This window comes from Triplophysa rosa, linkage group LG11 (genome assembly GCF_024868665.1).
Source record: "Triplophysa rosa linkage group LG11, Trosa_1v2, whole genome shotgun sequence".
Taxonomy (NCBI): domain Eukaryota; kingdom Metazoa; phylum Chordata; class Actinopteri; order Cypriniformes; family Nemacheilidae; genus Triplophysa; species Triplophysa rosa.
Genome location: NC_079900.1, coordinates 8298556 through 8309601, shown reverse-complemented (window position 1 = coordinate 8309601; position 11046 = coordinate 8298556). Strand labels below are relative to the sequence as shown.

Below are 11046 nucleotides of genomic sequence, written 5' to 3'. Positions count from 1 at the left end.
GTCCAAATTTTTCAAATCTGCAGTACAAATTTAAGATGTCATTTTTTTTATTTTTTTGTTGCCATTTCTACAAATAAACAAACATGGGGAGGGGTAAAAACTAAAACTTACCAAATTAAAAACATTTCCCCAACTGACAAACTATATTGGCTAAAGCAGCAAATTGCTTAACCAAATGAAAACACAAATGCAATTATGTTCACTCAATACAAAGGAAAAAATTAAGCCGTATTTACAAATACCTTACAACAGCACTGAACCCAGCCCAAATTTATTTGCTCAAAATCCTATAAAATATCAAACACATATTGGAGGGTCGACTGGAAGGTCTCCTATTCCAGCCCATCAATTGTCAAATTGTGCTGACTGAGCCAATAACACAAGATTCTGCACAATAGAAAACTTTGGGCACTAAAATAGAAATTAAATGCATCGGCTTCTAGCTGTCAAAAGACTACAGTTTGAAATCCTCCAAACCAAAAATACACGTAATCAATTTCTTTTCAACTACTATTTATTTGCAAATTAGCAATGCCCAAATGCTCTTAAAGTTAATGTACTGTGCCCATCACATTGGAGACTGCAGAAACACTAAGAATAAAAGACAGTAGCTCATTTCAGGTTGCTAGATCCCATCTTAATTTAGATGCATTGAAATAAGAGAATATACCAGTCACCCTCAAAACTGTTCATTTATACATAAACATGACAAATAGCGGTACCCCTCTCTTAAGCAAAACGTATCTGTTACATTCCTTGAGCTGGTGTATGACAAACCTTTAAAGTTACAGGAGTGATATAGATGAAATGTAAAAAAACAAATACTGAAACGAGACTGGGCTTGTGAGCCTGGGATTCCGCCATAAGTGCACTGAATTGTGGGGTAGCTCATGTCTTTCATATTTAAAACATTACTCAAATTAAAACAAATAGTTCTTTGGAGCACCAAATAAAACAGTGGTTGAAAATATTCAGCTTTAAAACAAATCATTTTTAACAAAGAGAAAACCTTTTGGTGCCCAGCCAGTGAAACAACTAAAAGAACATTGCTTGTGTTTGCAAACAGTTAAGTCATGAACTACTCATTATCATGTAACTTTAATTATCTTTCTGAACAGCTAACTCAAATACATCTGCTGTTCTGTGACTATGTCACAACAACATTGCAAAACAGCTATGGGCAACGTTCTTACAACAGGACGAAAAATAAATAATTCATTTTCACCTTTAACTCCCATCAGGTGTAGTTAAGGTAATGGTGTCTTATGAACGAGAAGTGACCAGCGGGGTCCATGCAGCGACATTCAAAATGGCTTCACTGCTCCTGAAAATACCAAATTTTTTGAACCGAAGCAAAACTAAACAGCAAAGCAAAATGAGGGCGGGGGGCTGGGGGGGAGACGACAGGCCTGCGGAGGAACAATGCTAAAAGAACAAGAAGGAGGTACAGATGAAGATTAGGAGAGCAGACATTCTTCAGAGTGCAATTATTTGGTCCCCTTTACCTCCCAAAATAATTAGCAAAACTAAGAGATTCTTTGGCTCCATTATGAGAACGAAAAGGTCACCTGGTACTCTCTTTGTCCTCCTTTGAAACCTTTAAATAAAAAAGGTGCACCCTAATAATGCTTCAGACACTGACTAAAAGCCAATAGAAGAGCTCTACACCTTTGTCTCTGATCTGCTGTGGAGGAATTCAGAGTACACATCCTCGTGCACATTTCATTTGCCTAAAATGCCTTTAAACTTAATAAGCAAACTCAGCGAGGGAGGAAGAAATAAGATGTCCAGAGAAACAAAAGGAACACAAGCAGAGGAAAAGACTCTGGATGAAGTGAGTGGCTGTAGATGTGTTACAATGGGGAAAGCACTTTCTGGTGGTGGAACAAGAGAAGTGCGGAGCAGGCTCGGACCCCTGTGTTCATGGCTCAGATCACAGCGTTTCTGGCAGTCTGTGCGCTCAGCCTGACTCGGCTTTGCCTCAGTCCGAATCCGAACCCGATGAATCGTCAGAGCTGGAGGCACTGCTGCTGCTTTCGGATTTATTCTCTTTGTCGTCCACTTCATCCTCCACGTCTTCATTCTGAAAGTGATCAGTAATATTTTTGAGTATGTGCATGTGTGTCTGCATACGTAACCTCAAACATATTAAAAGAATAGTAATCAGCATGCTATAAAACCTACATCATCATTATCGTCTTCATCATCATCTTCATCATCGTCGTCGCTGTCATCTCCAGACGATGATCCTTCATCAGAATCTTTCTCTCTATCATCATCATCATTGTCTTCGTCATCATCATCATCTTCCTCCTCCTCCTCCACCACCACCACCACTTTCTTTTGCTTTGGAATTGAGAAGGAAACAGTCAATAACAAAACACTGCTGAAACATGTTAAGCGTACATGTTAAACGTAGTGGCCATGAGAATGACTTCAGTTTTATCTGATGTTAATATTTTTTGAACCTCTTGTGGTATTATTTTGTAGGTAATGTATGCTTCATTTTCTGTGATATGTGCATCGTTTGGAAATTAGAATAAAGCCCATATACATACCCTGATATGGTTTTGCCTAATAATTGTGACTAATAAATACTTTAGGTTTAGCATTTTGTCCATTCGTCTCAACACCTCATATTTTGATGGTTTTATCTAACTTCAGTAGGCATTAAAAGTGAAAATTGTACAAATTTGTGACCCCCAAACATGATTTCATAAATAATCTACTGCCAGTAAGTGGCAGTGTTGCATCCGTTTAACAATTTGTCTCAAGAGCCACAATGGTGGATTGGTCTGCCCCACCTACACTTTTGTGCAAATCACTGGCCAAATAAAAAGAGAGAAAACACAAAACTAAAGATTCAACCGATAGCATCATTTATTTAACAGACATTTTTCTCCGTTTTTTATTCTTTTGACCATAATTGGGGTGAAAATCTGATGTTGAGTCAGGCCTAACATGTATTGGTTTAAAATGTCAAATTTCAACTCTAATTCAAATAGTAAAGAAAACAACTCACATTCTTTATACTTACTGGTGGTTTGGCTTTGGCTGCAACTTTAGCATTGGTGCCACCTTGTTTTCCTGTACTCCTCCTTTTCTAAGGGACAAAAATTTTGGGGAAAAAATATAAGATGCAGTTTATATAAAACAATTTATCTAATACAAAAATACTTAAACCAAACACAACTGAAATTCAATGATGAAAGCAGAAATGTGTTACACCACAACATACAATATAACAAACGCATTTGAAATGTGTGTAAAAATGTATATACATTTTAACCTACCAGAGAATTATATTCTTTATACGCAGCTCTCTCATATGTTGACAAACTCTGCGAGGGTCAAAATAATCAAAATTACTCTTTAATTCCATTTATGTTTACAAGATCACAAATGCAGAAAATGACACGTCGCAGATTGATAGATACTTTGTAAATAACGGCAAATAATTTAGTACCGCAAGCCACTGCTCCAGTAGCACTTTGTACTGCCTCTGTTTCTCCTCTGCCAACTTTTTGTATCGATCCTTCTCTTTTTGATTAAGTCGCTGCCAGCGGCCCCCGATCTCACCCATTCGCTCTTTCATGGGCAGGTGGTTGAGCTCACCGTTCGACAGCATCTCCTGAGAGAATTTCTGATAACCATTTCTACAATAGCAGGTGAACAGAACGCAGTTACACATGGGAGAGCATTGCGCAGAGAACTGTGAGCAAGAAACACCAGCTGTGACACCAGGGCAATGAACTTACGAGGGGGGTTTCTTAGGCTCTCCGTCAAATTTGATTTTCTTTCCTGGGGTGAAAACCGGAGCAGGTGATCGCATCTCACTCAGCTCTCTCTGCGTGAAAAAAGAATAAATTGATAACATGGTACAAAAACATTTGAATGAACAAACCACTTCTTCAAAAATAATAATTTAATGCATGAACAACAGCACAAATAAAAGGATCACAAATCAAATTTCTGAAATCTTATATTAGATCTATTTGAACTCACCTCATATCTCTTCTGGTCCTCTGCAGCCTTCTTGATCCACACAATTTTCTCTTTCTTTTCCATGGTGTTCCATGTGGCCTCCATGGTCTTCTGAGCTTTCGCTCTATCACCCTGACAAACCGGGAAAAAAAGTGTGACATCAGAAACAAAACTAGTGTGGGCTATCGAGGGGACAGGACTGACTTAGGTCATTTTAACGTGTAATGCAGAGTGTGTAAAAAAACTATAGAAGAAACTGTAAAAACTGGTCCAGCAACACTTCCCCTTTTTTAAATCTTACATACATAATTAAAAGGTATTTGTTTAACATTTTGATTTGCTTATAAATGTTCTGTTGGTTGAATTCTGTTTAATTTTTCTGGATCAGCGTTTCACCAGTGTTGTTTACATCTTTCGAAGTGGTCTTATATAGTCAATTATTACTACCGGACATACCATCCACTGCTACAATAGAGATTGTTATCTTCTTCCAATTCCGTACCTTGAATCGGGCAAGATAGTCTCCAATGACACTCTGTTGCCAGATTTCCTGAGCTGTTTTGGGCGTTTCTGGTAGTTTCCCTTTATCATCTTTGAGCTGCTTCTCAGAGTTTGCCTTCAACGTCATCTCCAGATTTTTATACTTCTCCTGAAAGACATCAAACCATGAGGTTTTATAAATCTGTTCAATCTTCTTTACACATTTGCATCTAAGGCAATCCTTCTTGATTCAGTGCAATATAGTGATGGAAATGGAAGAACTTCACATTCACAATGTCTTGTGAATACCTTTTTCTTGTCAGAAAGATCGCTCCACATGCGGGCCAGTAGTCTCGTAAGTTCCATATCAGAGAGATCTGGCCTTTCCTGATGAAGTTTTGGACGCTTCTCCTCTGCAAAAATAAACATTGCAGACACTGGGGGCTTGGGCTTCTCTAGGCTGGCCTGTTAGGGTAAAAGAGGAATAAATGGTAGAACGAGAGGGAGACAAATTATTGGTTGTTTAATTAGGTAACCTAAAGATGATTGACAGATGGACTGACCTTTGCCTTCGAGTTCTTTTTAGAGGCAGGACTGCCTCCAGTCCTTTTAAAGCTTCCCATCTTCTGTTCTGACAATATTCTGTGCTGTTCCTCTTCTGAGATACTCTGAGACATACAAAAACAATGTTTTTTTTTTTTTTTAAAGGGGGTAGCAAAATATTTAGATATTTCAATACATAGAGATGAGCATTATTCCATCAGACTATACATAGACTTACCAACAAGTAGCGATTCATCTCGATCTCGTATTCTTTTTTTCTCTGAGATGAAAAAAGTATGCAAAATATATTTACATTGTTAATTATTAACAGAAAATGGTGCACAAAAACAGTGTTTGTGCAAGCGTGCTACAGACCTGCTCACAGCGTTTTTGGTACGCGTCTTTCTCGTTTTGTTTGAGGAGTTTCCAGCGATGGCTGCACATGACCATACGTTCAGTACTGGGAACGTCCTTCATACCGGACATTAGCTCAGCACAAAACATCGAGTAACCATTACTAAGAGAAAAAAAAGAGCAGAAGACAACAATAAAACAAAGCTAGAACTATAAAAAGATTAGTATACCAAAATGTGCTAAATTGTCAATGCAAAAAGGTCTTAACTTAATGACCTGTTTTAAGTTTTAACATGAGAATGTGACAATGAGGCTTGTAAGCATGTTCTATTTGCATTTAACCATGCAGACTAAACTCACGATGGGGGTTTGTCTGGTCGCCCATCAAACTTGTCTTTGAGCTGTCTCTCTGCTTTCGTCAGAGTGGATTTTACAAAGTTCTCCTCCTTCATGTTCATCTCTGGATGTTGCTGAATGAACGCGCGCATCGTCTCCTAAAGTAGGATAAGAATGAACAAACTTTTAAAGAAACAGCATGTCTTCACTGAATAATATACTGCGCAAACTGAAAGCAACACTTTAGAACTTCTGCTCACGGCTCCCCCATGTGGTTGATAAGCGCAATTGTCTGTTACCACTGTCGTAAATAATGTTGCGGTTTAATCTTCCCTGTGGGCAGCGCAATACACATTAATTTATTTACTAAGCTAATGAAACGTCATTTGGAAACCATGACGCACTCTTCCACAAGCAGGGATGGGCGGGGCTGTGTGTACGTCCCCAAACACAGAGCTTACAAAGCGGTTGTAGGCGCCATGAGGCTGCTCAGGCAGCAGCGGTAGTAGAATTCGATTAGTTAAAGAGTTGTTCTACCACTGAAATAATTTTAGAGACACTATTTTAAGGTCGAAAAACTACAAAGTGTTGCTTGAAAGAGTCCTCACCTCATATTGTTTCTGCTGTTCCAGGGACTTGGTGATCCACTTGATCTTTTTCTTGTCAGAGAGATGCATCCACTGCTTCCCGAAATTGTCCTTGATGTCTTTGGTGGTCGCCTGGCAAGCCATAAACATGAATGTTGCATTTTACCTTCATTGGCAGCTTTAATGCGCATAAAGACACATGCAGCAATTTGTTTGCGAGTTTGTTTGGATGCGTGCGTATAGATCTTACATCTGGGTGTGTTTTGAGAAAGGCCTTCTTCTCATGGCAATACCACAGCTGCTGGGGTGTCTTGGCCTTCTCAGGAACATTAGACTTCTTGTTTAAGTTCTCCAGAAGGTCTGGATGATCTTCCCTGATCAGAAACATAAAAATGAGCCTATTTGTGTAAAAAGAAATGCGACTTACAAATGCAAACGCGACAACTAGTTTGCTTACCTGAACTTGTTCATGCTTTGCACGAATTCCCCCTTTTCTTGGAGAAAATCATTCACATACTTCTCCTATTAACAAAAAAGGCAAAACAAGCAGGTCAGACAAAACAATACAAGATTTGCTGACAGATCTAGAAAGGCATCACTCAAAATAACAAGTTATCCATTCCAGACAAAGCACTATAATATCAACATATCAATATTTCTACACATGAACAGCAGATCTTTACCATACTGATCCCTCTTGACACATTTAAATACATTTTTAAGCCAAGTTCTTCATTTAAAGATTTATTGTTAAAAATCAACTCACTTTTTTACGCTCCGGCAGCTCTTTGTATTTTTTGGATAGGATTTTTGTGAGATCTAGGTTGCTCATTTCTGGATGTAGCTTAGCATACTTGGCCCGCTTTTCCATAAAGAAACGGAAGTACGGCGTCAGCGGCTTTTTGGGGAAGTCTGGGTGTTTCTGTTGAGAGAACAAAGAGTCAAAACTGAGAAATTCACAGCTAGAATTATTCACAGCTTAGGCTGCCATCAGATATTTTATGAAAGAAAAAGTCTGTCATTCCACACATTTGAAGATAAAATACCTTACCTTCAGTTTCTTCCCTTTATAGGGGTTTTTTACATAGTCTTGTGCATCCACGATTAACTCAGAGAGTGTGCGGAATTTGCGTATCTGAGTGAGAAGGACCAATATGTTTAATATGACAACCATATTCAAAATCCTTATTTTACACACCAAATTTCAAATACCAATATATTTTTCATGAAAAATATACATCACAATCTGGGTGACAACTTGCAGTAGTGGCTGGTTAGCGTACCTCTCGGGAAACCTCCTGCCATTTCTGTTTGCACATCTCTGCGGAGTACGGGTTGAAAGCCACTTTCTCCCAGTCCAGATGGGACTCTGAGGTCTTGTACTTGGCCAGATCCTTCTCTGGAAGGTTTCCCTTCATGGCGTCCAATAGCTTCAACATGCCATCCTGGTCCCAAACTGTAACAATGAAGAATAGTGGGGAATTTTTGCCTATGTACCTATGCACACATATGTACCTATGCACACATATGTACCTATGCACACATTTGGAGTATTATACTCTGTTTCTTACCAGGGTCTTGAGTAGATGAATCCATTTCACCATTCATTATGTGGAATCACTATTAAAAATAAAAAAGAATGCATTAATCAAACAGAAAGACGCACTTCAATGGCTTTATCACTACAGTTATTTCTTTTTCTTATTTTTTTTTGAAGAATTATAAAGACCGCCGAATCATTCTATCAAAACGAAAACGACATTTTTTTTAATAAAACCTGTTGTTTTAAATAGTGAAAAAAATCCTGCCTTAAAAGTGGAATTCAAATCCAGCCCGACACATAACGCTTGATGTTCATTACACCGCCCCTAAGCGTTTACGCTCTATCGTGAGACCGAGCTCATTGCTTGTGACGGTTTCAAATCTCAAATAACTCTGCAGTCGACACAAGCAAGCACAGTCAATCCGTCTAATCTTCCATTTTGTCTACTGAACTACGGCTTCTCTTCACTCTACCCGCTCCTTTCCGGGCGAACATTTCATTCAATCGGTCAAAATGGAGTACATTTTCGGCGGATGAGTGGATACTGGGAGGTACTACAGGAGGAGGAAGAAGCGATCAGGACGATAGGCAGGCAGCTGCTGTGGACGGACCAGCTGACCACGGATCGGGATCTGCTTTCGGTCTTCGTCGAGAGGGGGAAACAACCAGGGATCATCATGAGTGACTGCTACAGCATGCAGCACCAGTGTCTGCCTCCAAACCTACGGGGCGCGGGTCTCCGCTTCCGCCAAGGACAGATTCTGGGTCGCCCCCTTGACACGCTATATGAGACTATATTAAGAGATTCTCGTCCTCGAATAAAAAACGCTCGAGCGTCGAATACACATGGAGGGTTAGTCATAATGTGATGCGATTTCGCAAATGTGTCAACTGGGTGAATTAGTCACAAAATGGCTTTTTCCAGAGGCTAGGCGTCGCCGCTGCTGCAGTGAATGTATAATGGCGGCGCGTGAGCCAGAACAGTCCAGCTTTAAAACAGACACGGGCTGAAGCTCTGGGGCATTTTACGCTCCTGAAATGAAACTGTGGATGGCGTGATAATCAGACCTTACCACAGCAAAATGGGTGTTAAATACAGAATATCGAACAGGCTGCATTTAAAAGTTTTAGGCGATTTTGTAAATTTAAAACAAAAGCTTTTAGATTTAATTTTTTAACACAAAATGTTAAGGGGGTAGTAATTACAAGTGTATTCATTTTTGATGTTGCATTGATATGATTTACATTTATTAACTTAACCACGATGTGCACGTGCTAGTGCTTTTTAGTGTTTTATGTTCTAGTTCATTTTCTAATTTACCAAACAATTACTTTCGACAACAGGTTTTGTCGTGTCACAAACGTTAACAGCTAAAGTGCTTACTTTTACATATCTGACTATAAATAAAAATACGTAAACAGTCTTACAAATATGCACTGTTAAACCGACCTATGATGTGACCTACACCGAAGCTAGCCGGCTGGAACTAGCATTGAATACCACCTCCAACCCTGGTGATAGCTGAAACCAGCTAAGTTAAAATAACTTCAAAATGCTCCAAAAATGTTTTTTATTACATTTCCCTGATATGTCTTATAATTGACGTCAAAAATCACATCTTACCGTGAATAAATTTGGTTATTTACCCCGACTTTCGACTGACGAAGAACACGGGGCGAAAGCGAGGTGGTTGCAGCCGTATGGCGGCGAATGGCAGCAGGGGCTTCAAAGACTTGAAAAATAAAAATGAAACAAATAAACGGTTAGTTTCGGTCAATACGCGGCGAATGAAGATGGATTATGATTGACGCGTTTAATCCGGTCAGAAATGTATCCAGCCCTTGAAAAAATATATCATTTTCTCCCTAGTCACAATGGAAAAATGTAACAGCCGAGAAAGAGAACGCTTTACTGGCATGACGACTGTTCTAGAACCGCCATGCTACCGTCCACGCATGCTGCAAGCCTAATTCACCTCATCGAAACAAAACGATATTAAATGGCAAACTTAAACTCAGAACTCACCGGTTTTGCCCCTCAAACATAGATAACCGATAAACTGACGACTGTAATCGCGAACTTTGCCTTTACGAAGGCAAGATAGGCGCAAGCGAAAAGCCCACACTGTGAGATATAGACGAGCTCCCTGATGGCAAACCAGAGACGGCTGGTTCTTCCCTCCACAAGCCTCATGGAGCCTTGACTCGGAAATAAAGACAACCGCAAGGGCTTCAAACAAGAGCGGAGGCGCCCTTATCGCGTCTAACGTACTTAGTTGTACAGATTGAGAGTTAGATTTAGAATTTAACACGGCGAAAGGCTGTTACAAAGAGGATGTTTTGCCCGAGTCACAGGACGGGAAATTCGGGTAAGGCGACCTCGGAATGTACCGTGCCTTGCAATAAACGCGAATTTAACCGAGACGGCTTTACGAAATAATTCACCGAAGCAAACGATTTAATAAACTCATGCAAAGGTTTTGATTTTTTTGTATCGAAAGGTGATTCTTTTCAAGGTTTGTTTACTAAACGGCTGATAGGATGAGACGCTGGTTAGACCTTACCTGTCGCTGCTTGTGTGTGGAACTGGTTGTGGAACAAGGGGAGGGTTGAATGTTAGCCAGCACTGCGCCGCCGGTCCAGGGCACGGGCGCTCCAGTCCCCGCAGAGCTGAGAGACTTCCCCCCCGCCTCCATCTCTCGCTCGCATCTCTCTCCCTTCCAGTCAGCGAGCAGCTCTCTCGATCCGCTCATTTCTCTTTCGGAGAGACATCCGCATTTTCAATCTCTCCCCATGCTTGTCGCTCTCATCACGGATGGCTCGCCGGGTTTCGCCTCCATTTGGATTTTTAACTCGGAGCTTCTGTCACGAGCTACCGAAGCGCCTTCAACACAATCCCACACAAGCACGCAACGTGTTAGTTTTAAACCGACATATTTACTTAGATTGACGATGAAAATAAATGTTTAATAAATGAAGAAATATTATTACTTAATTTCCAGTGTGATTTTTTTTCTTTTTTTTTTTTTAAGAAAAGGCGAAGCAGCATTAATGCATTTATTTAGACAAAGTTGCCGCAAACTGTAAAGAATGAACTATTGTGTGCTTAATTCATCTTTTCGATATTTTCAGTTTAGCTCTGACAGCTACATGATTTTGGTCACGTTAAATAATTAAACCCCACCTTGTGTGTTTGTGGGCGTCACCTGCAACGTCCAA

The 11046-nt window shown here is 39.9% G+C and overlaps 1 protein-coding gene across 4 annotated transcripts; it reads right to left on the bottom strand.

The window, feature by feature from the left end:
• Positions 1-29: 29 nt before the first annotated feature.
• Positions 30-10969, bottom strand: ubtf (upstream binding transcription factor). Of its 4 annotated transcripts, none has more exons than XM_057346785.1 (21): positions 9452-10969; positions 7856-7904; positions 7568-7740; positions 7336-7419; positions 7051-7206; positions 6742-6806; positions 6535-6658; positions 6306-6416; positions 5722-5855; positions 5383-5524; positions 5246-5287; positions 5028-5132; positions 4774-4929; positions 4487-4633; positions 4006-4116; positions 3759-3847; positions 3467-3656; positions 3294-3341; positions 3023-3103; positions 2185-2346; positions 30-2083 (listed from the first exon to the last, which is right to left on the bottom strand). In XM_057346785.1, exons 2-21 carry the CDS (start codon positions 7890-7892, stop codon positions 1982-1984), a joined length of 2259 nt encoding a protein of 752 aa, XP_057202768.1. In that variant the 5' UTR covers positions 7893-7904; positions 9452-10969; the 3' UTR covers positions 30-1981. The 4 variants fall into 4 exon arrangements, with proteins under 4 accessions (XP_057202768.1, XP_057202771.1, XP_057202769.1 ...); XM_057346788.1 differs by having other exon boundaries at positions 3038-3103; XM_057346786.1 differs by having other exon boundaries at positions 10392-10969.
• Positions 10970-11046: the final 77 nt, after the last annotated feature.